Source organism: Haemorhous mexicanus, chromosome 3 (genome assembly GCF_027477595.1).
Source record: "Haemorhous mexicanus isolate bHaeMex1 chromosome 3, bHaeMex1.pri, whole genome shotgun sequence".
NCBI lineage: Eukaryota > Metazoa > Chordata > Aves > Passeriformes > Fringillidae > Haemorhous > Haemorhous mexicanus.
This window is the reverse complement of record NC_082343.1, coordinates 15,689,626-15,716,852: the sequence shown is the minus strand read 5'-3', so window position 1 is coordinate 15,716,852 and position 27,227 is coordinate 15,689,626. Positions and strand designations below refer to the sequence as shown.

Below are 27,227 nucleotides of genomic sequence, written 5' to 3'. Positions count from 1 at the left end.
AAATGTAGTCAAATAACTAGAACTAACATATAATCTTTGCTCTAACACGCTTTTGCCACCACACAGAAACAACTACTTAGGGGCCTTGAACTAAAAGCAAATACAAAGGCAGACTACAAAGCATGTTTCTTTTGCTGCAAGCAAACAAGTTGAGTTTCATAATATTTCCTGAAGATCAAAGCTGACATTTTGATTCTCCCTATTTACAAAATTCTCCCTATTTTTCTCCCTGACACAGTATAACTATTTGTTATTTCAGAACATTCTTTTCTTTTTATAAAGCAATACTTTCCAAAAGTATTGCTGCCAAATGTTTCACAAACAAGAGACCCGGGAAGAAATGCGCACATACAGACTCCTACTCCCTATTACCAGTACCTAAGACTTGCCTTCCTAAAGATAAGGAATATTTCTTCATAGCAGAGCATTAAATCTCCTTAATACCCACACAGGCCAAAACCTGTCTCAGCAAAATTCAAAGTAGCTGGAGCAAACCAGAGGCTGCATTTGCACAACTGGATAAACAGAACTACCTAATAAGACATGCTTTTGTCATAATCATTAAGGGGGAAAAATGAGATATGTCAAAGTTACATGAAAACCGACATGTGATGCGCTCATGAACACAACCGCTTCACAATTTTGATATTCAGTTATCTCAGCATCAGGCTCATCGAACATACAGGAAGCCAGTCATTTGTGCTTGTTTGGTTCCTAACCATACTCACTGCTTTTATTATTGCTGAAGCCCTTTGGGGTAAGATAGAAAAAGTCACAGGTCTGCTGTTTCCTAGATTAGCCTTTTGTATTTACAAAAAATTACATGGGATTATCTAGAGCACAAAACCTTCTCCTAAATGTAGTTCACAGGTCAGTGGGGATTTTCTAGACTCAAGAGCATCTCTAGATTTCAGCCTTCCCTTCAATGTAAGACCACAGGTCACCATGTATCTTTTCTGGGGAGAAAGAACTAGCAGGAGGCCAGGCACCCAGCACTGGTGTTTTGGAACTTCTCTTTAATATTTGTATGACAAATCTTCTACCACGTCCATCTTGAAAGGATATGAGTGAAAAGAAGAGGAAAAGCCCCTGTTATTCCTCACTTGTAGTATTTCTAAAGACTGTCCAGATAAGAGTTTACCTCGAGTTCTAAGTATGCTTTGTTCTGGTTTTAGGGGTGACTGAAAGCTTTAAAAAAATTGCAGAAACTTCAAGTTATAATAAGAGAAATTCTTGATTATTTATGGATGACAAAGAGTAAGTATTTTAAACATTCAGATGACAAAGCAGGCAGTAGCTTCAATAAATACAGTAATCTTTCCTATAAGTCTCATCTGCTAAATAACAAACCTACAGGGTCTGTGTTGGGCATTTGAACCTTTTATAAACATCCCTCCTCCCTGCTAGTACCTCATACCATACACACAGGTCTTTTATTTCTTTTCCTTTTATGATGGACCTTTACATTTTATTTCCTGCAACACTTCATCTTTTAGTTTGCTCAAATACTTCATACTTGTTTGGGTTGTATTAGTTAGCAAGTAATCCCGGCTCCTCCTTTTATCCTTCTAAAATTGGTGTTCTGCTATTTGTTTCTCAGCAGATCCCTGTTCAACAAAAGATTTTTTTCCAAATCAAAGCTTATAACTACTTTACAGTTTTCTCTTCCATAGCTAATACATTATTTCTGAATAACAAGCTAGACCAAGCTAGTATTGATTTTGCTTTACCTGTAACAGCCACTTCCATACTTGCAAGGTGTCCTCTTATGCTGCATCTGTTTGGAGCTTTCTGAAGCATCTGCACTTCTGGCTGAATCAGAAATCTCAGTGTTGTAGTCCAGATCTGCATCAGGCTCAAGAATCCCTTCCTGAGCACCAAGATACTGGGAAGTCCTGCCCCAGTGAGCTTGTCGGCCTGTAGAACCAGCAATGTGCTCTTTGTTTTCTGTTTCCTCAATTCTACTGTGTTTACTGGATATCTGACCTTCTCTTTTAGATCATTTGCTAAGCATCTGCCTATCATCTTTTTCCAGAGCATTTCCAGGGTTTGTTGTTTCAGTCTTGCCACTTCCTTCCATATCTCTCATGACAGTCTCAAGAGGAAATCCAGATGTATTCTGTGGAACAAGATTACATTTCAAAGAACCTGAAAATTTGCACTCCTCAGAATGAAAAGCTTTGAAGTAAAACTGTACCTCATCATCCCTGCTTTCAAAATCAGTCACAGAACAGCCCGATTTAGAAAGGACCTTGAAAGTTCATCTGGTCTAGACTTTTAAAAATCTTCTACTCCACTTCCTAAACTCAAGTTCACTGCTAAACACAGCTGCTGAATGAAAACCTCAAGTTCAGAAAACACAAAGAGAAAAATTTATCTTAAAAGAAAAACTTAACAAAAGACTTATTTAACAGCTTCCTTCCTCAGCTTCAGTTCCTTCACATGACCTGTTCTCTCATCACCTCAGTTTATGAACAGTCCAAGAACTAGTTTAAATTAACTTACAATTTAAAGTATTGCTCCTGAAAAATTAGTGGGGATTGTACAGGTGAAGATGTAGTAGACTGTCGAAGAATGTAATTTGGATAGACTCCTACCCATGAATCAATTAAAAGGATTAAGGAATCACTAATTTAGTGAGTTTCTTAATAATTTAAGCACCCAGATACATGGAGTATATATGTATTTATCTATATGGAAGATATATGGGAACTCAGGACACATACTCTGAGGTTAATCCCACTGATACATCTTAAATGCTTCAGCTCATGACTCTAAATCACAACAGTCTGTCATAGACACCATTAAGCAAATATTTCAGTTTTGACACTAACTGCATTTAAAATTTTAGGAAAAAATGTACATTTAAAATAAGAAATGTGCTCTTTAGAAAAAGAATTTGAGATACACAACTGAGGAAAAAACACTGTCCTGACAATTGAGACATTACCTGGAAGCATATCACATTCAAGGCTAAACTACTTTGATACATCATAGAACTATTCAAATGTCTGTGCTTTCTAAATATTATTATCTATGTTTCCTCTCCAATAAATTTATACTTAATTTACACAGGTGTGTTTTGCAGAGCTTGAAAATCAACCAGTGATTTCCTACCGGATTTTGCTCCTTTCCAAGCAAGTCTCATAATATGTTATCCAAAAGCAATTACATTTGAGCAGCAACTTGATTAAGAAAGGGCAAAGTCCGCATTAATATCAGATGATCCTGACTGAAGCGCATTCAGTGACTCAACTAGGAGACAAAGACAACTCCCAAAATACAGCTCAGCAATCAACTGCAATTTAAGAAATAAGCTTTTCTTTGCAAAAGAAAGCATTAATCACTATTATTTGCCACTACCACTTCTGAGTTCTCTACCATGTATTTCCACCCATTGCCTGTACTGTATATAACGAGACAGAAGGCTCACACTGATTCCCTGGTTACACACCAGGCTGTGATCCAGGGAAACTAAAAGCCACCAGCACTCAGCACTGGGACAGCCTCTGGTGGCTGCTGCCAACCACAACAATTCAGATATTTTTGCTTTTTTCCCATTTTCTCAATCAGCTTAAACACAACAGCAGGACTGTGATTTAGGCTCTGCTATCCAAATTACAGTCTTTCAGAGCTCTCTATGGTTACTACTCTTGCTTGCCCTAATACATCAGTTTCTCTGCAAAGTCCTGAAAGCAATTTCTTAAACTGCACTTGGAATTAAAATGCTTTATGAAATCATTAGGTGAAAACAAGTAAGGCTTCCTACATATAAATTGCAAAATTGAATAATTTATTACATAGCCACTCATTTTATAACCAGGCAAAGAGAAAATAACTCAGCAGCTGTTATTAATGGACCTAGTGGACCACTGTTATACCTAAACTACTGCTACTACTTGCTCTCCATGCACAGTTTTTTTCAATTAACCTTAAAACCAATACCCCAGTAGTTTTCAGAAGCATTTTAAGAATTTTATCAGATCCTAGAACACACCCAGGCAATTTTAATGCCAGTCATTAAAAACCCCCTCCAGAGTGGTTCACTTAAAGGAAACAAGTCAGTGAAACTCTGTTTGCTCTCACCAGAATATGCTTTGTTTGACTTTAGCAATGATCCTTCTCTCTTCACCACTTGCAGGATGCTGTTAGTAAGGATTTAACTGCCTATAAATGCAGCTGTACTGTGAGGTCACAGAGAGACTTGACCAACTGGACCAAAGGGTCTGTTCACTCATTGCCAGAAATAGTTTTGGGTTTCAGGTTACATTTTTTCCCTTTTTTGACTCAGGTTTTGAGATGGTGGCATAAGCACACTCCACTTCACACTACCTTCCTTTGAAACACAGCAGTTGCTGAGCCACACACCATCCTCATCTGACCATAAACCCTCACCTACTAGAATGGCAATAGCTTGGGCAAAGTCCAGTGTTGCATTGCATCAGTTTCACACCATCACCTATCCCCAAAGGTTGTCAGAAAAAGAAGCTGCATGCACCAGCCACTCCTAGGAGCAGTGCTCTGGCCCATGTGCTCCTGCTTTGTAGCAGGCTCTGGGCCTGCTAGGGCCCCGCGGAGGGAAGAGGCTTAAAATGATAAGTTACGGTGAAATAGCAAAAGAAGCCCTTCTCTCCTGCCTTTTTGGACCCCAGCTTATCTCTCTGTAACCCCAGAGGTCACTTCTCCTTAACCCCTGCTACTAGACAATTTCTGATCCCCCCTTGCCCTATATAATGGGCTGTTTTAGCCCATTCTGGTGAGAAAAGCCGTTGCTGGAACCCTTCACAGACCCCCAATAAAGCCATCACTGTGGAATGCCAGAATGGCCTTCTCCTCTCTCACATCTGCCGGCTGGCCTGTGCAAGGCCTCAGCAAGCAAAAGAGCTGAACTCAAAAGTGCTGATAATCACCAAAAAAGAGCTGATAAACCTTATGCTTGCTAAAGGTAGCCAGCGGCTGAGAGCGGCTTGGGTTTCAGGCAGTCTGTCCCCTAAGGACTGACCTATCTGGCCCATGCTGCCTGCTCGGGGGCAAATCTGCTCTCAGCAGGAGGCTGGAATACTGCTTCTTGCTGCAAAGTTCTCAGTCTGGTACTTCTGTGGGACATTTGAGGTCCAAGTCCCAGATCCCTTGAAGGAAATGCAGAAAACCAAATCTCTGAGGCTTCCATGATCCTTGCTACAGAGCTATCCAAAAGACTGGTATTTCAAAACAACAAATCATGATCAGAACAAAACATAGAACAAAAAGTTTTGTTGTAGACCCAACCTTAAACATGACATTGCCAACTACATTCTCATTTTTTGCAATATCATGATTCTGCCCTGAGCCAAGAAGTTACCTGAGATAAAGGAATAGGGATGGGAAGGCAGCTCGTTTTCTCTTGATCTTGCTCTCCACCTTCAAAATCCTCTATAGTTTCTTCAGAAGGTAATCTTTTTTTCTGCTGTACATGTACTGCTGATTTTAATGACTCTGTAAGACCTTCTCCCCTTCCTTGGCCTTTTATCTTTCTACTACCTTAAAAAAAGAAAAAGGGTACTCTTGGAATGCAACTTTTTAGTGAAATCCTGACACTAGAAATCATTTAAGCAGAACACTGGGCACATGGCATGAGAAACAGCAGCAGTTGTGAAAAAGACTTTTTAAACAGTTCCAATGTTTGCATGTATCCCTCAAGGTCAGGCCTTGAGACACATCTCACCCACACAGTTCCTAATCTCAACACTGACAAAACCAAAACATTCAGTCTTGGAAATAAACATCATATTCACACATATAGCAAACGTTATAATACTGGCAGAGAAACAAACAAATAGACAAACAAACCCCACTCCCCCAAAAATACAGAGCAAAAGCACAAACATAAGAAAACTATTACACCAGTACAGGACTCAACACCATGCAATTTTTATATAAATATGGCAGGCAGGAACAGTCTAGATTTAGAAGGGAGATGAAAGAAAAAAATACCGAAACATAGATTTTCTTTGTCATTTAATATTTTTATTCCAAACAAGCTTTTGAGGAAAAGAATTGGCAGTGTGGTAGATGAAATGAACAGGGCAGGAGATTTTCCTCCTCTTAATGCCTTTATTAAAGTGATCAGCTCAAAGTAGGGTTTTAGGCATGTCTGCAGAGTTCTGCAGCCACTCCCAGCAGTGACTCAGACGAGGAGGATTTGCAGCTCTGTCCCCTAGGGGCCAGAGCCGGGAATCCTGTCCTCGCAAGGGCAGTGGGGGTATACCCAGGTTTCTCAGTTTGGGTTAACAGTCCAGGGGGTCCTGGGTCCGACTGGCATCATTTTTAGTTGGGGCGAGGAGTGACCGAGGTTTTCAAGCATCTCTGCCGGCTCCGAACCTCGGCTTTGATGTCCAGACACCACCCTGACTTCTCAATTCTGCTTTGGCTCGTCTTTTTTGGGGTATTTTCCAGGATTTGGGGAAGGTCTCGTCTCAGTGCAGTTTGGGTTTGAGATAAATTTGCATGTCTCCTGAGATGCAAATTTCTCCCTCTCCCCACCGTCCTAGGGGAGGTTGTCATCCTCCTGGCAACAGGCTAGGGTGGTTCTGAAAAACAAGAATTCTCTACAATAGAGAGTTAAACGGCGGTACTTAAGGATACTTAAGGGGTGATTCCAACATTTCACTAACAAAGAACTCTTGGCCAGCGATCAATTCCTAGCCCAACTGAAAACTCCTCTGCAGCTCCTTCTCTTAAAAAAAAACGGTAACTTTTTTGTTCATAACAGTAGATGGCACATGATTAAGGTTTTTAAAGCCACAGTTGCCCTCATCAGTTCACACAGACCCCTGTATTTACAACAGGAGACAAGAAGCAACTGGCCAGACACTGCATAACATACTCCTGTGGGCTTGCTTGGATATTAAGATATAACAGCATATTAAGATCCATAACAGCATCTCAGCAGAAAGAGCAGCTGGAAAGAGTCACTAGAGTAGAGCTGCTGCACACAGGGGAGCAGACTCACACTCACCAGCCACAGTTCATATACTTGGACTGATCAGCAAACTCAAGTTTGCACCCACACCACTTCACACCTCCCCACAGAAGGGCAAAGAGGGTGGGGTGTGCTGTGTTCAGCACAGGGAGTGACAGAAATACTTTCCCCCTCTCACTTCTTTGGCCTTCCTGTTCCATCAGTAAAAGTCACAAGGGCAATAAATGCCATGTAGAAAGTTTGTCTAATGGCAGTTTTAGAAGCTCCCAAGACCAAAGGCAGACATGTTAGAAAGTCTTCTTAAGCTTGTGCCAATGCAATAGGCACCTCGTGTCCCACTGACAGTGACTGAAAACAGCCTTCTGCTGCTAGGCAGCAGCAGCAGCACATGACACATCCAGCAATTTCTTTTCCCACAAGAACAGGAGGGAATGCAACACTATTTTAGCCTTACCTTGGTATCAGACTGTAATGAACTGCTACTCCTAGGAATTAACTTTGGACTAAACCAAGTTTGATTCAGTAATGATTAAAAAACTAACATACAACACCACCCAAACCCTTCTACCTTTAAAACCTGTGAAATTAAGAATCTAAATTTAGAAAGGCAAAACATCAGTGACTTAAGAGGAGAGAACTCTAGGAATTAAAGAGACAGAAACTACTTAGAATTTACATACAAAATAGGCAAGTTTATAGGAAAGGGATCCTGAACGTCCAATGCTCAGCTGTTCAAACAGAGTTTATTATCTAGCATCAAAAACAAAAAGAACAGAAAGAAAATTAAGTGATGAAAAAGAGCTCTATTACACCCATGGGACTGATGACAAAGGAGACAAGAGAAGTCAGTCTGAGTCAGCTGGCCCCACACCGAGCATGGAAAGAGAAGTAGCAAATTAATACTTCCTACCACCACCATTATAATTTTAAAAAGTATATCAAAGCACAGAAATGCATATTGGAACACAATCATTATCACACTGCAAACCTACCTCCCATCGTAACAGGCTTGGAAACCCTCTGCAACAGATCTCTTTCCACCATCCAAGATGGAAGCACTCTCTTTCTTTGAATAGATTTTGACTCTTTGCTTTCATTATTGTCAGAAAGAGGAACCTGAAAGAACATTTACTGTTTAGTGCCTTTATCCAGTTACAGAAGAGTGGGGGGAAACCAGACAATAGTTTGTACTCAGTTATGCCCTTCAAATGCAGTCTGGGTAACCACATACTTCTTGTATGGGGACCATTGCTCAAATATTTTAATTTTTTTTGCAGTTTCCGCACACTCAGAAAAACAATATTTATAGGAACCTTCATGCAGTAAAAACAAAACAAAATAAAACAGAACTTCTTAGATCTTTGGAGAAAATATCTAAAAGGCTACAAACTGAAACATTCATAGAAGAGCTTTACCACCACCTTGCTCTAGAGTTTCCCTACATAGATATAACAGAAAGAGCAAGTTTAACAAAAGTCAAACTAACATTAACAAATATGTCCAAGAAAAAAAACCCCAAACCCCGCAAACATAAAAGTCTTTCTTAAATCCCTACAATTTATTTCTCCAGAAAGTAACCAGACTCTAAATCTCTGTAAAAACAATGCAAATACACTAGAGTCATATTAATTATTTACTGAAAACAACACTATAATTTTGAATTTCCTGAGCCAGTCCACCCCAGGGATCTCAACTACAGCAAAGGCTGACATTTCATTTGTATAGAGAACATAACAGCTCCTTAACTTCCAACACATGCTTACGAATATTAAACTTCATTAAAAACTTAAACACCCACCAAAAATCTGGAGGTAGCAGCATTATTCCTTGTTTTTGCAGCTCCCTGTACCTTAGAGCTGGAACATGCTGGTTCCATTAACAATGGAATACAGGACATCTCAACAGCATGAACAGTTGGTGCTTTTGCATCAGCCTCCTGATTTTTTTCTGACAAAACAAAATCAATTTTATCTACTCACACACAAATATAAACATGCACTTCTGACTCAAACACAACAGTTAGTCTGAATGTTTGCCATTAACAAATGCAGTTTGAAACTGACCATCAACATTCTCTTAACATCAGCTTACAGAGGAAATAAAAGCACCTTCCTTTTACCTCACACCTAAAGGGTTTTGAACAATAGACTCTCTAATAACTGCTGACCACAACTGCGCTGTTTTGGGGCTTAAGTACATAATTTACACTGGTTGCTGCCATGACAAAACTTTGAGAAAGTTGAAACTGCATCTTAGAATTTGCTTTATGGTAAATCTGCACAACTCCCCAGAATCTGATCCTACTCTAAAAGTCAGGCAACAATTTTAAGATGCAGTTTTCAGGATCAGATGCCCAATGAATCAAGCACTTACCAGCAAGTTCTCACTACAGGCTATAAGCCTGCAGCACTGAAGTGACACCAGATACGCAGCTGCTAGATTCAAAAGCCACAGTTCAGAGCCACTACATCGAAAAATCTTTTTAGACGATAAAAGCACACCCAAACTGTAACTGTTTTTCCTTCAAAACATTGCCTTTGCACTACTCAATTCACCAGCACAAATAATCAGGGAAAAACAAGTCTAATTGCTGGAGTATTCACTGCACAGAATCACTGGGGAGTCTCTGCCAACCCTTCCAAAACTTTCTGCACTGCAGAGATGGCACACTGACCAGCTGAAATTTCTCTTTGTCACCCTGGGAAGAGAAACACCAAAGGCTAAGCTCTGCCCTCACCCTTTCAGCTCTGCAGGGGCTCACAAAACCCGAGGATGGGTGAGGTTCAATGGGACCACAGGGGGTCATCTGGCCCCAGCTCCCTGCTCAAGAAGGATCACCCCAGAACGCATGGCACAGGATGGCATCCAAATGGTTCTGGAATATCCCCACTGAGGGACAGTCCTCAACCTCTCTCGGCAATCTATTAGATGTGCAGCCACGGCACAGTAAAGTTCTTCCTTATAGTCAGGGGTGTGGTGGAACCTGGTGCGTTTTGTTCATGTTTTGTTCACTAAAGGGCTAAAGATAGAGGGAATAAAATACTTAGTCCTAAAACCACGTGTAACCAAAACCGCATATAATCACAAGTATATTCTTGCTTAATAAATGCTTGCTTAAAATATTCTTGTTTAATAAGTGCTTGCTCAATAAACCATAAGTTCTAGAATTTTAGGCATGACCACTAAATAAGGAGAAGTCGACCAGAGGATGACCGAGGAAGACTAGCAGCCTTCATCAGACGACTACCAGCAGAGGACGACCCCTTAGCAACAAGAAGACACATGCGCAGAATACTTTCTGGACACGTCACCAACGAGAAGAAATACAGTATAAAAGTTAGACCGTAGGGAACTGTGGGTGCGGCAGTTCTTGGCGAGCGGAGGCTCCCCTGTCGCCCAGCTCTGATTTTGCTTATGCCTTGCTTGCTGTAATTAATAAATTCCAATTGGACTAAGCTTATTGGAGTTTGCTTCAATTCATAACAGGGAGAACTGTGCATCAGTTTCTGCCCATTGCCTCCTGTCCTATAGTTCTGCACCAGTGGGTACAGCCTGGTCCATCCTTTTGGCACTCTTCTTTTAGATACTTATACTCATGAATGAGGTCTCCTCTCAGCCGTCTCTTCTCGAAGTTGATCAGGCCCAGCTCCCCCAGCCCTTTCCTCCTACGAGAGATGCTCCACTCTCCCAATCATCCTCGCTGCCCTCCGCTGGAGCCGAGCTTTCCCCGCCCCTTCCATCCACGGCAGAGCCGCCTCGGGGCTACAGCGCTCCTCCCTGAATCCCACGGGTGCGGACACGAACCACTCCGGCCCTGGGAGCGGGGGTCGCTCCCTCGGGCCCGCGGCTCTGTGGGGCCGGGCCGGCCTCACCTCGAGGTTGCCGGAGCCGCCGGGACAAGGACGGAGGTGGTGCCGAGCACGGCAGGAGCCGCCGCCGCCTGATGACGCGCGGCCGCCCCGTGACGCACAGCTTGCCTGGACCGCGCGGCGGCGCCGCCTCCGTGGTCCCGAAACTGCGGAGATTCGCCCCAAAATCAACGCCCCACGCGCACACCCGCAGCAGGCGGGCGACGGGGACATGGCGCCAGGCAGGCACCCAGCCCAGAGCGCTGCCGGCGGCGGCCGCCCGCACACAGAGAGGCCGCGGGGATGGACGCGGAGCTCGCTGCCGGCCGGGACAGCGCCGAGGGAAGAAGAGGAGGAGTGGGTGACTTCGTGTCTGCCCTTGCTCCCGAGATCACGTCCCGGATTTTCAGTGGGCTGGATGTCGAGAGCTTGTGCCACGCGTCCGTGACATGCAAGCGCTGGCACTGCGTCATCGACAGCAACGAGCGGCTGTGGCGGCGCCACTGCCTGGCTGTGCGCGCCGTCTGCCATCGGGAGATCGACTGCAACCGAGAGAACTGCTATTCCTGGAAGGTAAATCCACGTCCAGCGGCTGAACACCGGCAGTGACATAAACGAGACTGCTGGGGGCCAATAGAAAAGTTTAAGGAAATTACATCAGCCTGTCACACCCATCCTAGGGTTGTGGGGGGAACGGCTGCGGTGACAGCGTAGCTCGGTAGCGCATCCCGGCAGACGGACATCTGGTAAAATACACTGAGATAAAGAAAAGCTGTCCCTTTTCCTACCCAGGACACAGCCTGTCCGGCTCGGCATTTGTCCTCATGCTGCTCCGCACAGCCTCAGCGCTGACCTTCGTCATGCACAAGCCCTAACGGGGCAAGGCCCACGTTCCTGCACATAGGGCCGGCAGGGACTAGGTAAAGAACTCCAATATGCGGTGTGTGCTCTCTGGTTGTATTTTGTGGGAATAGATCTGCTGGTTGGGAATGACTTCCTGAAAAATCATCCTGGATAGTGTTATAAATAAGAAGCTTGACTATGCCAATATTCAAGCAGCAATCAATTTATGAATTAATGTGGTAAAGTATGAGCAACACAGCGCTGGGTACAGTGGGGGCAGTTTCCCTCCAACTGCACGCCGATAGTTGGGGCTTACAGGTATTTATAGGGGTACTCAAGCTTTATCAGCAGTTTCTATTCCAATTTTTTTACTCATCAGCAGTTTCTATTTTCCAATTTTTACATCACAATTCTATACACTATTGTGATTTAGTTCTTCGGATGCATCCCAAAAAGCAGGATCCGCAGACGGTAGTAGTAGTTTCCGAAATATTAGTCTGGATTTCTGCAAGAATAAAGATGAATCCCATCTGGTGAAGTCCAGTTCCCTAGATGTGGGTCCACCTTTTAATTACAATGACTATAAATCTCATAACAGTGATGTCCAGCTTCCCTCGGTCGAAACCACAAATCCTTGAGATGATGTTCATCTTCCTTTCTCAAGCTGTTTTTCTCTGTTTTGTTAAGGCGTGAGATAAGCATATTTCCTTTATATATATTCCAAAGCTATAGTTTCAAGGATACAAGCAATATTCTAAAATTATACTCCAAAAAAAAAAAGTTATTATTGCAGCACTCTTTAAGGCCTGACTACAAGCAAAAAGCAACGTCCTTAACACTTTAATTCAAATGCTCCTAAATCAACCAAGGTTAATTGCAAACAAAGGATGGGTTCAAAGGCTTTCTTCCATGCTTAACTTTCCTCAGTAATTATTAGAATTTGCAACTGTCCCATTGTCGGACTCCACACATATCGCAATCGCAAATACATACATTGCCTGTATGTACCTGACACAAAACACAGCTTTGCATTTCACAATAGTGCTGTCTCAGTACACCTCAAATGACACACATTCAGGAGGAAAAAAAATGGGGAATAGAAAAGGAAATGAGCAGGAGCTTTTATATACTGTTCAGAAACTCTCCCCACACACAGACTGCTCTGAGGAGTTTGCAGCAGGTTTAGCTCCAGAACCTGCTGAATGATCTCTCCCTGTTGAACCCAGCCTGGAAGTTGAGATAGATCAGGACCTAATCAGATAGACCAGATAGATGGTTCCACAGATTACTCTGAACCAGCTATAGGGTAGTCTCCGGGGCCTATGTACAAATCACGAACGGGATGGGACTGCTGTGGAACACGCCTTGAGCTGTTTTATTTTTCAGCATCAGTTTCATTACATGGTTATGACAATGGAAAGATGCCAGCAGCTCACATCCCAAGCAGCAGACAAAGAACTTAGTGTTACAACTTACTTTATAACTTTTTTGACCAATCACACAAAGCAAAAGCATATTGACACTGGTTCCATCCAACCACTATAAGCAGACGTACCTTTGGTTAAAACAATGCTTGCTTATTTCGAATACAGTGCCTGCTTGTAAGCTTTAAAACACAATGCACAGAGCTCCATTATTAAACTTCAAACTTCCTAATATCTTGCTAGGTAAACTTTTGTGCAGCTTAGGAAGTTATCCTAGACAAGCGTTAATACACAGACCATTGTTCTATTCGTCCTTGCTTTTCTACTTTTTAAATAATTTTTCTCCTGACCAATCTCATGGCTACTGCTTAGCTCTAATCACAGTTCTGTTGTCTCTGAGGGCTGTCTTTTGCAGCTTTCCCAAAACACTCTGATTTTGTGGATTCCCACAGTCTTCCACCTTATTTTAGCTGGTGTGTTTGAGAGCACTGGAGAGGTGAAAGGAGAGAAGCAGCAGCAAATGAAACAAAAGCAGCCGCTGGACTCTGACATTTCAGTAAAGTTTCTGCAGTGTGAGGCACAGCTGTGAGCAAATAGTTCTTACCCTTTCAGTGTATAGGTCTTGCTACCCTTGCACAGCAATTTCCAGAGCTCCCTGCATTGATTGTCTGTTCTATCTGGAGGGGATTTGAAATAGAAGCTACAAACACACCAAGTCTACGTTTTCTTGCCCTTAAAGGCTGGCAGAAAAAAAGAACCTAGCCAGCCTCCAAACAAAAGGAAGGTCACAGCCTAAACAGAAAGTGGAAGGTGCCTTTTTTAAGGAGTAAAACAAATTCCTTGTTTGGGTTTTTCATCTTGACCACCAAATAATTGAGGCAGGAACAGAAAAGTTCTGCTTGTTGGCAGCATTGCCCCTTCCTGGACTTAATGTCTAGATATCCAAAGACACATTCCAAATCCCTTTTCTAGCACTACTTTTCTAGTGTAAACTTGTTATATTGAATGCAATTTAAATTGGTTCCTTTCCAAGATCTAACTATATGTTTTTCCACCAGATTACATTGTTGAGAAACTAGTGGAGAAGCAAAGTGAAGCAGGAATGGCTTAGTGGGAAATACAGCAACATTCCTTCACAATTCGGTTTGCCAGAGAAAAGCCTGTATCCAACGGATGCTGACACGTGGGGAGAGATCTTGGAAGCAGAACTTGAGAGATGATAAACCAGTGCTGATTCTTGCAATTCAGACAGCTTTTGCCTATAGCAGACACACTGTTCAGCAGTTGTAAAACTGATTTTGAACTGATTATGAATTTGTGATGAAAACTTCTCCAAAAAAATTATGGATGTCTTTTTTTAATTTGCATTTTACTGGATTAATTTTATGTAAAATTCTAAAAACAACTGAATATTCAGTTGTAATTTATATTTATAAATTTAATGTTCTACTGCACTGTCAAAAATATGCTGATTTTAATTTCAGTTTGCACTTTTTGTTTTGGAAGAGATGATTTTTATATTTTAAAAAATAAAAACAAAACAAGCAAACAAAAACCAAAAAACAACCAACCCCCAAAAACCCCCAAAGTGTATTTGACCTTTTAACATGAAGTGTATGGTATCAGCAGCACATGAGAGCCCTCAAAGGAAGGCTGGGAAAGGGACGTATCCAGACCCCGGAGAGAATCCTCTGGGCTGCAATGTTCCATTCCCCTTCCGAGCCGAGAATGAGAGAGAGAGGGAGGAGTTGAGCCCAGCCCCTCCCAACCTCGAGCTGATCACTTTTAACAAAGGCAGCAAAAAGGAGAAAGATCTCCTGCCCTGTCTATTTCAGCTGGGGGTTCTCCGGGATAGCCACGCCTGAAGAGGACACCGGGACTGGGACAGCTGCCCACCCTAGGACCTCCAGGACAGCTGGCTATCAGGACCAGAGAAGATCAGCTCAGGACCAGTGATGCGGAAGAACGCCAGATTGGTGAGACAGGAGTGGGGGCAAGAGAATGTGAGTGTGAATGAGACGAGGACAGGCAGCTCAGATCCTCAAAGTGAGTGGGACTTCCCAGTACTGCATTTTCGGACTCCCGCGAGGGGGCCAGCCAGGAACGGAGGGAAGCGAGTGGAATTAATGTGAGTGAGTCGCCTCCTAAGGGGGAGAGAGAGGCCCCCCCACTCCAGGTGTGCAGAGGAAATCCTGGGTATGAGTGGCACGCACCCCAGAAGTCCTGACAAAGGAAGTCAGGCAAATCGTAAGTCTCGAGAAGGATTTTAGCAACCTCACAAAGCCCTGCAGGCAAATTAAGTCCTGACAAAGGGAGTCAGGCGCAGATCCTGGCGAAGGAGGCCGGGTTTTTAAGTCCTGATAGACATAAGACCTGACATTGGTAAGGTTAGACAGTCAAGAGATCAGGCAGTTGTTTTTCCTGACAGAGGGAGTCAGGCACGGACCAGGCTCTTACGCAAGGGTTTCGTGGGTTAAGTCCTGATAGACATAAGACCTGACATTGGGAAAGTTAGGCAGTCAAGAGATCAGGCAGTTGTGTAAGTATGAAGTCCTGAGTTTCAGGCAAATTTGAAGTTCAGTAGAGGAGGCTGGGACTCCTCAAATAGGTACCTGCTGGTGTATTTCTCTTCAAGGAGAGGCACCTTTGTGAGTTTTTGTTGAGACCTGAGAAAAATGGAAGAATGTAATAGTAAGAAGACCGGCAAGAGGCTGAGGAATATACCTCCCCATAGTCTCTTAGGGGAACCGTTAGAGAGATGGGATTCTATAGAGGCCACGGAGGGATTAGATAAGGTTAAGATGATCCACTACTGTGTAGAAGTCTGGCCAGAATTAGAGGTGCAAGGTGGATGGCCTTGGTGTGGGACAAGGGACAAGTGGATGTATCAACAACTGAGTCACTGACAGCTCGGGAGGATACCAATCCCAAGCAATTATTGAGAGAAGCATTGAAGATATATTTAAGGAGGGAAGAAGAAGGAACAAAGGCCAAAGCTAGGATCATGGTTTCGGTAGCTAGAGAAAGTGTGGGGGCAAGCAATTCTACCCTGCAATTTGAAGTAACAAAAAGGTGGGTGGGTCCACCACCAGGAGGAGTCAGGGATTTTAGAAGTGACAATTAGGAGGGGTCAAGGGCTTTACACTTTATGAGACCCAATGCAACATCTAGAGAAGCTGTTGATAAACTTTTAAGTGAGACCCCTAAATGAAGAATTTGAATTTTTGGTAGATAGAGGAGCAGGTAAGTCCTGTCTCAACAAAGTAACCAAAGGTATAGTAAAATGCCCAAAGGCATCTGGGGTTGGACAAAACAGCTGGGTGGAGGGATATCCAATAGCACTAGGACTGGCCAGTAACACCTAAACTGGCACTGGACCAGGTACAACATCAGCCTCTTCCTCTGGTATTGGACCAGGATTCAACACCACTGTCTTCCTCTAGTATTGGACCAGGATTCAACATCAGCTTCTCCCTCTGGCATTGGGCCAGAATCCACACCACAGTCTTCCTCTGGTATTGGACCAGGATTTACCTTCTCCCTCTCACCTTCTAGCATTGGACTAAATTCCACATGACTCACCCCCTAACTCAGGACAGGAGTCAACCACATCACAAGTTAATTCACCAGGGTATACTGTTATAAAAGGTCCAAAAGACTAAAAATTGACTCTCAGAAGGAAGAGTCAAAAAGACTGATGAACTGTATGAGGAAATAGATTGGTATCAGAACCATAACATATCTTAAAGTGTTTTAAGACAGTTCTGTGTTTAAAAGAAGGTTGTGAAAAGCTAAGACTGTTAATGAGCAATTTCGGTTAAGCTCCCCCTGATTAGGACCAAAGATTCCAGGTCAATCCTCTACAGAGTACCCCTCCAGGACAGACCAAATTAGTAAGGACAGACCAAGAAAGGTTTAACCAGAGGAATGGGTAAAAGGTACTCTAAAGGGCTGGAAAACTTCTAAGTAAAATCCCCAAGGAGCAAGGCCGGTTGTCAGGCTGTGTAAGATGACCCATACCGGACTCTTGGGAAGGGTAATAGTGATGGCTTTAATTGCTGATGCTCTAGGGAGCCCAGGAGAGCCGTGCTGTAAATGCTACCAACTCCTCTAGGAAGAAGAAGTTCCTTGTCAAGAGTCCACACCAACTTTAACCCTAATTGTGTTAACCTCTCCCAATCGGTCTTTTTGTCAAAAGGAAGGGAAAATGTATTGGATGGCCCAGAACACCACCACTTTTGGGCAGCAACTCCTGGGAGAGTGCCCTGTAGGAGAAGCCTGGTTGTGCTTTGAACGCGATGCTACTGAAGCAAGCCTGGTAAATTCTATGCTCATGAATCAGAAATTGCAAGCTGATGCGAGCTTAAGTTTAAGCTCAATCAAAGAAAAAGAGGGGGGACTGTTATGAACAAAAAAAAGGGGTTACCCATTTTTTTTCCTAAGGTTGTAGAATTACAAGTTTAACCAGTTCTGGCAGAGAGGAGTGCTTTTGTTGGCTGCATGTTGTAATCACCTGTTAAGTATCAGGTCCTTAGCCATCTATTGTTGAGAATTCACTCTATTGTATCAGTATCACCCTGCTTGTGGCCAGGTGGGAGGATGGCATCCTCCCCCCCAGACGGTGGAGGGGAGGGAACCAGGAGTTGATATGCAAATAAATTTAGAGCCAAGATGCAATGGGGCAAGCCCCCCACCAAACAACAGCTAATGAACCCCTAAACCGGCAAGCCAATATGGAATTTAGAGATCAAAGTAGTGTCTGGACATCAGGGGTGAGGTGAGAAGCCAGCAGAGACGCTGGAAACCTTAGTTGTCCCTCGCCCTAACTAAAGAAGACCTCAGCTGGGGGCAGTACCCTAGATGGAAATGCGAGAAGTCGGGATCCAGGGGTATACCCCTGCCTGCTGACGGGAGGACGGACCCATCTCCTCAGCTCTGCTCTTTAGTGGACAAAGCTGCATTTTTTTCTTCCTCTTCCGAGTCACTCCAGGGAGCTGCGACTCACTCCAGGGAGCTGCGACGGTGAACTCGCGGAGGTGAACTCGTGGACGAGTCAGGCCGCCCAACCTTGAGCTGATCACTTTTAATAAAGGTATTAAAAAGGAGAAAGCTTTCCTGCCCTGTTTATTTCAGGCTACATGTTTTGTCTCTCTTAAGTACCATCATTATCATTTCTTAGGCAACAGGTGGGAAAGAATTCCCTGAGAAAAAACAGGGAAAGGGGGAAAAAAAAGAAAAATATTAACCTCCAACAAGTGTAACTCAGAATAAAGAACATTCCTAAATATAGAGGATGTACCAGAAAGATCAGTGAATTGAAAACACTGCTTCCACTACTGTTAGCTATTCTGCTCCAAGATTATATCTCGTTAGCTCAAATTAACAAAAAAAACCAAAAAAAAAAAAAAAAAAAAAAAAAAAACACAAAAAGGCGTACCCAAGCACATTGAGGATATTGCTTCCCTCCCTGCTCACAGCATGTTTTACCCTGACTTAAGAGAGCTAGAAGTGCAAAAAGTGCGTCTAAGTTAATCAAGATGAAAACAATACTAGCAGTACATTCTCACCACCTCAAATCTGCCCATTTTTTAATCATAGCATAGGGAAACTGCTCAATAATGGATCTAGTTCCTCATTTTTCTCATCCAGCCTTCTCTGTTACGTCTAGTCTGTAACTCCCTGACATTTTCCCCCTATTCCTGCTCCTTTCATGCCCTTATGCTGTAAGTTCTCATGCATTTGTCTCAGGATACAGTTTGTAAGTAGAATAATATTCAGGTATGAATCCTAAAACAGTTACTTCACTGTGCACTTAGCTGTAGCTTTTCCCCATTCTCGAATGAGCATTAAGAATCCCCACTATCTGTTGTGTCTCTGCCTCTATTCAGATCAGGTCGCTGTGCCTCTTTATAAACAAGGAATGAAATATGCAGCTACGCAATTACACAAGGCCTGCATCTTTAAAGCTGGAGTAACAGTGGTGTATATTTCTTGTAAAAAATCTATTACTGAGAAAAAAAAATATTTAAGTACAAATCCACATAAAAACAAAGTTTTCTTCCTCTCTCTACTCTGACTCTTTCCTTTTAGGGTTTTAATTCCCCCTGGAGATTTCATTACATCAATTCTGGTCATCTATTCTACCCCTCTCTGCCCCTGCACCATGTACTCTGCCTCCCATCTCTGCTGCAGGATGGATGTGTTCCCTTCCCTTTAAGGATATCCCAGCAGCATCCAGTGATGCACTCCTTGCATCACCTGGTTTGGGCTCATCTCTTGCCCCTTCCGTCTGCCAACAGAAGCCATTGAAATGCCAGAAATAGGAAGATTGTACCAATGCCTAAATTAGCATTTGTATGTGGGTGTCCTTCCCCAGAGAGCATGCTCAGCAGCTAAAACCACACATGTAAAGCCCACACCACCCAGGGCACACATTAGCTGCCCTCACACCTTGGCTGGTGAAACCCTTTTTCCGCTCCAGTGCTTACCTCTTACCCACACGTTTTTACTGAAGTGTGAAGTTCTACTTTTACAAACCCCACTGACCTTCCATTGTCATGCCATTTTTATGCCTCTGACACTTGGAAGGTGTCAGCTGCAGAAAGGTGCCCAAGGTGTCCATCACCTAGGCTTTCCATTAGCCGCCTGTGATGCCTCAGGTTTTAGCTTTTATGTTTTTCAGATTCTGTACTGCTTTAGAGTGTACTTCTGATCTTCATATTAGGGGATAGTAGGCTCTCTTCACAGCTTAGGTAGACAAAACAATTCCTTCTCCAGCTGGAGACCAAGGACAAATGATCCAAATTTCAGGCCCAAGAGCATAAACAACAGTGGACTGGAGAGAGAAAAACAAGGATGGTACTTCATAACCTAAAGCTATAATTGGACAATTAGCTCCAATATGCTAATGGACCAGAACTTATAAAAGTGTGAGACCCCATGACCGGTCGTCTATTTTGTGACCATTTTGAGTTCATCTTGGGTGTAGTCCTGGCTGGGCTCTTGTGCTGCCCAAGGTGTATCCATTGAGGCCTTCTAATAAATACCTACTTTATTCTTTAGCTCCATCTAGTCTCTGTTCTAGGTCAGCCTTAACAAGGCATCACCTGGCCTTCCTGCCATTCACCATCCTACCCACCTGGTTTTCCTAGGATACAGAGCCCTTTGGAGAAAGCACGTGAAATTTTTGTGTGCAGAGCTGCTTGCAAATGTTTTCTGCCCACACAACTTAACTATACAACAAGGCTTTAAGCCAGCCAGGCATCTGTGAGGAAAAAAAGTCTTCCCTCCTGCATGAAACCCTCTGAGGTGCTGCACAGCTGGATATCAAAAAGACCAGCACTGAAGCTCAGCTGGAGGGCCCCCCAGGTCAACATTTTATTTCTGCACCTCCAAAACCACCTGTGGTATTTTTAATAACACCTGTTGGTGTTAGAACCTTCTTTGCAACTACTCATTGTTGCTGTGCTCCATTTTTGAAATGACTAGCTGACAGCATGGCTTTATTTCATCATGGTGCAGGATGTGGCTTTGGGCCATTGCCATTAACTGACTAAATGAAAAAGTGTGCACGAGATATTTAATCACTACAGACTTTTAATCAGACTACTCAAATTTCAAGGCTAATTTTGTCAAGTGTTTCTGCCAATAGGCAGAAACGTGCAGATAGTCATGTCTTTATCCTGATCATCTTTGGAAGTTACCAAGTGACAAAGTTATCCCAACTGAAGGTAGAACAGTTGAGCTCAGGACTGAAATCAATCGTTTCAGCCCACCAGAGCTGACAGGAAGACAATAAAAGCATACAGCTGGGAGGGCTTAGGTGGTGGTGGTGTTATTTTTTTATTTTCCCTCCAAATGAACTTGAGATGAGGTATATTGGGCTCCCAAGAGCATGTTGACACTTGACAGTTGTTTTCCACCATATTGCTTGTTTAGAAAAGTCCATCTCCAAAACCACAGAAGAAATCACCTGCTGCATTTAACACCTTAAGTCAGCAGAAGTTTCTGATCAGCACAATGCGAAGAATTGAGTGTAGGGGGCCAGGAGGGGTTGAGGCCTCAGTGTGAAGGGCTAGACCCACTTCTGCTATTCTGGTAAACCAAAAAACCCAAGCTACAACTGTGGGTTGAAAGGGAAGGAGGGAGGTGATGGACTGCAAACTCAGAGATCCTGGATGACCTACCAAGATGAAACCCAAGAGGATAATTCTGTGTACTGGCACAGTTTGCTGAAATCTCCCCCAGATCCTCAGAATCACCCTGTCCAGCACTGCCAACCCATGCCCAGCAACTATGGATTTACAAAGCCAGAGGGGAATAAAATCCAGCCTGCTAAAGCACGGAAATTAGGTACAACATTAGCTGGTTTTGACTCACATTTAAAAATGTTGTTAAAGCTGCATTTTTAAAAACTTTAAAAACCTTAAGGGGCAAAGGAGCTGCTCTTTGCCAGTCCAGGGGTGCTGACTGCATGAGCTGTTTTGTTGCTGAGATACCAGAGCTATACACAAAGGCTTCTCCAGATGCCACAGGACACCAGTGGCCATGAGATAATGTCTCACTCAGCACCAAATACTGTTTTTAAACATTTCCATGGTCTCAGAATGCCAAAACCAAAATATGCTGTCAATTGCCTATTGGAATATTCAGCCTGAAGACTTGAACTGAAGGTATAGGTTGAGCAAGCTGGAAACAGAGAGAAAACTTCAACCAAACAAACCAGCCACCTTAAGCCTTTAATCCTATATGGGAAAAACGAAAAGTTAAGAAAGACAGAGTTTGTTTTTTTTTGCAGCAGCAGCAGTATCTAGCAACTAATAAATGAAATGTTACAGTACCCCATAAGAGCTTTACTTGTCTGTTCCATTGAAGGAATATTTTCAATAATTTCCACTACTTTTCCATCACATTGCTGAAGAACAAGAGCACTGAACAAATATGTGTGGGATATCCTAACACCTAGGTTTCACCAGGTACACTATATAGACCTTTAACAACACAGCCAATGACAAAAACATGTCAAAAGTCACCCACTGTGGCTGACCAGACTAAATTGGCTTTTCTAATGCGCATTTATTTTTGAACACCACTCATCTGTAGACAGTTTGTTTCACTAAGTTACACTGCTCTTTAAAGTAATTTTAACATGCAGCCCATCAACGTGTGTACTTCGAGATAACAACACCAGGAATCTGCTCAAACAGGGACCCAATAACCATAAAGGAGTTACATACCTATGTATAGCCCACAAATGTGAGGAGAAGAGAGGAGGTTTTTACTGTTTTAAGGAAGTGACTAAAGAACACATGGTATGTTGTAGCAATTCTGAAATGACACGAGGCATTTATGTTTTCTCATCCAAGATCCACTCTATGATGCCTAAAAGCAGAAACACAAGGTAGCTTTTAGGATGTTTAGGTCAAAATAGTTATAAGAAGAAGGATATGGGGGAGGGCAGAAGAGAAGAAAGGGAAAACTGAAGATGTAACTTGGGAAATAAACCATTTCTTTAAGTAAAAATACTAAGAGAAATCCAAACTAACAAACCAATCTTATTTTACCAGTTGTATACCAGAATCATTAAATATTTCCTTTTAGCAAAAAGCTACATAAGAGTGTTAAAAACCTATTTTCCTATTATTCAAAAATGTCTCACACGTGAGCATTGGTTTTGTTACTGTACTTTAACCATCATGTACTTGGGAAACACAGCAACTTAAGCTTTCAAAAGCAGGGTACCTACATACACATATAACAGAAGCAATGGAGGACAAAAGAGATGGTTTCTTGATTTTCTTTTGATATACTTTGGTGATTAAGAAAGGATTTTCAGACTTTTCCTTATGATAAGGAAGCAGGTACATGAAAAGACTGATCCTACACTGATTTACATAATTGATATCCTATTAGTCTGCAATAGGCTGTTCTAGTATATTTGATAGAGAGAGAGGCTAATGGCAGTACTCTACGAGTTCTCAGTGTCCTTTTTATATCAGAGTTTGAGGATGTAGGAAGATTAGGATGTCTAGTTGTTTGGGATTTTTTAATTGAACTAGTCAATCCCCAGGTCTTTTTCATCTCCCTTGAGCACTCCAGTTTATTAATATTCAAAATTGTGGTGAAAAACATACTGAAGGCAAATTTTAAACAATACTAACATCATCTCTCTCCCTTTCAAGTGCTGGAAGCAAAATTCCATCAGTTTTATTAGCATTTCCCTTTAATTATTTTCCTCCTGCCTGCTCAGTCATCTTTTAATGAGTTGAAGAAAAGGAGGGAAAGACATTGTCATCTTAAAACAAAGGCAGAGTCCATGCAGGAAAGCAAAGAGTTTTAATGTAGCCCATAAAATTTAACATGGAAGGCCAATGAAGCATGAAAAACAGCATTTTATTCACGTTTCATACAGTCTAAGTCTCCCTTTTACTGCACTGGAAGAAAAAAAATATTAAGCAATCTACAAGAACCAGAAACAAAGTATGGAAAGCCACAGTTTTCGTTTTAAATGCAAGGCAGGAAGTGCTATGTTCTAATCAAAACCCCCCTGCCAAGCTTCTTTTGAAGCCAAATAAAGAAGTTCTATTTCAAGAAATCTGATGAGTAACAACAAAAGAACTTTGTTTTCAGTCAGAGTTCACTTTGAGCATAGAAAAATCTCTATACATCAATGAGAAGATCACAGCTCACAAATAAAAATTACCTACACTTTTCAAAACGCAAACCTAAGGCACCCACAGAAATACTAACAACCTGGAGAGGACTCTTATCTACTCATTACCTTTTTCAAGTTCCTCCTACCGTCTCCTACAGTTATAAAAGGTACAAACTGAAAAAGAACAACCAAAAAACCCAACCCATTCCCACCCCACTCCCCGACCCCAAAAAGTCCCACCCTACTTAAATTTTTCTGGCCCCCACCAAAAAGATTCTTTAGGTAATTTTTTTCTGGATTTCAGTGTTGCCCAAGCGTGAACTCAGAACAAGTGGAGAAACACTTCAAACAGTGAAAAGCACTTATCAAGAGCCCTGTGAAGCAAGTAGTTTGAACTTAAAATAACTTCTCAAATATTTGAGAACAAATTAGGGGGGGAAAATAGGTGTTTAATGTTTGTAGTAAAGTGAACTCTAAGCCAAAACAGAAGAGATACTACTACATTGAAGAATTATAGGTAATATTGCTAAAAGAAGTTAAAATAAAAACTTTTCTAAAAGAGAGGTTTGACAGTAAACATTAGATACCTCAGAGGCCTTAATGAGTTTTTTTGTCTTTATGAAACAACTTTGATTAAATATTACTAAGTAAACTGTTCTGTTACTAAAACACCTTTTCAGTAGACATTTCACACTTTCTGTTAACTGCTCTTTCAAATAAAAAGCAAAGACAGCACACTGCAAAGAAAAACACCAAAATAACTACACTTATCAACAAAGTTATATCTCCTTACCCTTCAGAAGAAAAGTGTGGGGCAGGGAAAGTAAATAGCTCTTTGAAAAAAATGCTAGAGACATATTAAGTCCAAACTACATCCATATGTGTTGTTTGTTGGATTATAAGAAGTACTATCACTGACTCGAGCTAAAAGCTTGTTGGGCTGGGGTTGTTATTTTTTCAGTATTTTTTTTCAGTGGTTTGTTTCATACCATTTTCTTTTAAACTTCATTTTAAAATGGAAGTAGGTGCGCTGTGTCTCTGTGGATGTTTTTATGAGTGCATGGTTAGGCAACATTACCAAAAATCTGACTCTGACTGTAGTAAGCACGTAGGCAGTGTTCCAGGGAAGGGAAAATTGCTCAGTGCAGGTTGTGCAAGACAAACATGAACTTAAGAGGATATTTATATAAGAGTATATTATACAAGTCTTTCAGACTGAAGATAATAAATACAATCCTTATCTACAATGGTTTGTTTACTTTGTTGTCCTTTAAACTAGGTCTTTCTTATAAGTAAAAAAGAAACCGACGTTAATGTAGTAATTGCTGAGGGTGTGGTGGAAGTGTGATTTAAATAGTTAGAGGGTGAAAGTTAGAGGAAGCATGACACATGTAGGTCTGCTCTTCTGTTTCCTCCCTTTTGTTTAGTAGTTCCTTGCACAAAGCTGTCTCTCTCTTCTTTGTGCCCGTATTCATGATCTGTGCCTCTTCCATGCCTTCTGAGTTACTGGGCTGTCCTTATCATCTCTGATAGACATGTAGCTGCTTTTTAATTCTGAATTCCCTTTCGACAAGATCTTCTCACTGCTGCCAAGAAGCAGAGGAACCTACAAACCCTTGAAATGTGTCTTCTGAAGCACTAGCCATGAGATTACAGACCCCATCAATACAGGATGGTACAAATATAAGAGCTCTCCCATAAATACACTGACTATCATCCTCTGCCTGAGAAAATGCCATTTATGGGTGGACAGCCATACCTTGGACTGGGCACAAGTTAAAATTGTAAGATCATGTACTGGTAAAACAGTTTAGTTTTATTAAATTTTGGCATTTCTCTCCTTTGGTAAGCTGGACAAGTTTCTGTTATTTGGTTGTGTGGGTGTTTTTTTCTCTTTTCCTGTGCCCTTGGGTATTTTTGGGTTAGTGAGCTCTGAAAGCAAAATAAGCAGCAACAAGCAGCAATTATCAAGAAAGCAGGCTGAGCAAAAAGTGGGTTTTTTTTACCATGAGTCTTCCTTCCTCAGAAGGAAGGCACATCAGACTGCAACGATCCTGATAGCTTGCATGAGAGACAGGAAATGCCTGCCAGAAACTGATTTCTGCCGGCCAGCTGAAGTGGACATGATGATACAGTGTCTCAGCCTGCTGCTCCTGCAAGGCTGTGTTTTCTTTGGGATAAGAAATGCAAGGCAACAGGGCTTCAGGCTCATTAGCTCAGCTACAGGTATAATTAAGCACAGTTGGAGAGAAGCTTTAGCTCTGCATTTATTTTTAGATGGAAGAGATCCCAATAAAAATTCTTAAGTTTAAGGTACCTTATTAGATCTATGAACAGAGTTTTAAAGATTTTGAAGTCTCCTTGTCGCGGTTTGATTAAGAGGAAGTGAGTTTTTGGGATGATGTGGTCAAACCAGTAGGTGCTCAGAATTTAATATTGGCATCTGGTTTGTCCACTGAGGGTATGGATACGCCTCTGAGAACACAGGGTGTTAAAAGCTGTGAACTCCTGGGGGAAACTCTCTTGGGTTCCAGTCGTGGAGGAGAGCGGGCCTCCCCTGCCCAGCTCCGAGCTGGGCGGGGGAGGGGAGCAATGCGGCCGGAGGAGGTAGGCCTGGCCTGGGACAGAAGGGAGGAGGCCCCTGCGAGATAGAAGGGTGGAGGAGCACTGTGAGGCTTTGGGCTTCCCCCCACCCCCACCCCCCGGAGGGAGAGAGAGGGAGATAACCTGTGCCTGTGATGGCGGGCAGCATGAAGGAGAAGGGCGGGGAGGGGGGTGCCCGGCAGGGCAGCCAGCCGCAGGGCAGCCAGCCGTGGGAGTTCATGGACAGGCAGAGCCTGGGACTTTTAACCCTTCTTGTGGATGATGGAAACCTTGCAAATGCTGATCCTCCTGGAGTTGAATGAGGAGAGAGATGGAGATGGGATAGTAGGATAACAGGAAATGGGCAAGTGTGGTGTAAGTGGGTGCAAGTGAAAGAGGTTTGAGAGAGGCTCAGAAGAATCCTATGTGGGAGAAGATGATGGAGTGGCCTTTGGCTGGACTTTTCTTGTATAGCCATGGGCAGAACCACTTGTGTTCCTGTGACACAGAGACTGCATCTAGGGGGAGGCAATGGCTCAGAGCCAGGAGAGTGCAGTGATGTGAAGGAGTGCATGAACAGAGACGACAGGTGAGGAGGATGGATGCCCTCTGTCTTCCGAGAAGAAGAAGAGGAAGATGATCTCTGTTCAGGAGACCCCTTGGCCCCAGGGGGTGAAATTTGGTGGGGGACAGGTGTCCCAAAAGGAGAAAGAGACTGTGCTATTTTTGGAACTGAACAAAGCATCCTTAAAGGGAAAAACCCTAGAAGCAGCTCTGGTCCATGTGCAGTGGTGAGAGCACTGGACATGGAAGGAAGAGGTCACAATGGCAAATGTTCTCCAGGCGGTGCCACATGTGAGACGGAATCACGAGAAGTTTCGACTGTTTCCTGGGGAAGTCTGTGGTGCAGGAGG

General features: G+C 42.7%; 1 protein-coding gene across 1 annotated transcript; it reads right to left on the bottom strand.

The window, feature by feature from the left end:
- Positions 1–722: 722 nt before the first annotated feature.
- APLF (aprataxin and PNKP like factor) lies at positions 723–11,200 on the bottom strand (the record flags this gene model as incomplete). The annotated part of the gene is given in 5 exon segments (XM_059840428.1): positions 723–2,119; positions 5,342–5,520; positions 7,954–8,077; positions 8,760–8,908; positions 10,834–11,200. Coding segments are annotated over 5 exon segments (1,212 nt in total), but the record flags the coding sequence as incomplete, so codon positions are not given.
- Between the last annotated feature and the right edge of the window lie 16,027 nt (positions 11,201–27,227).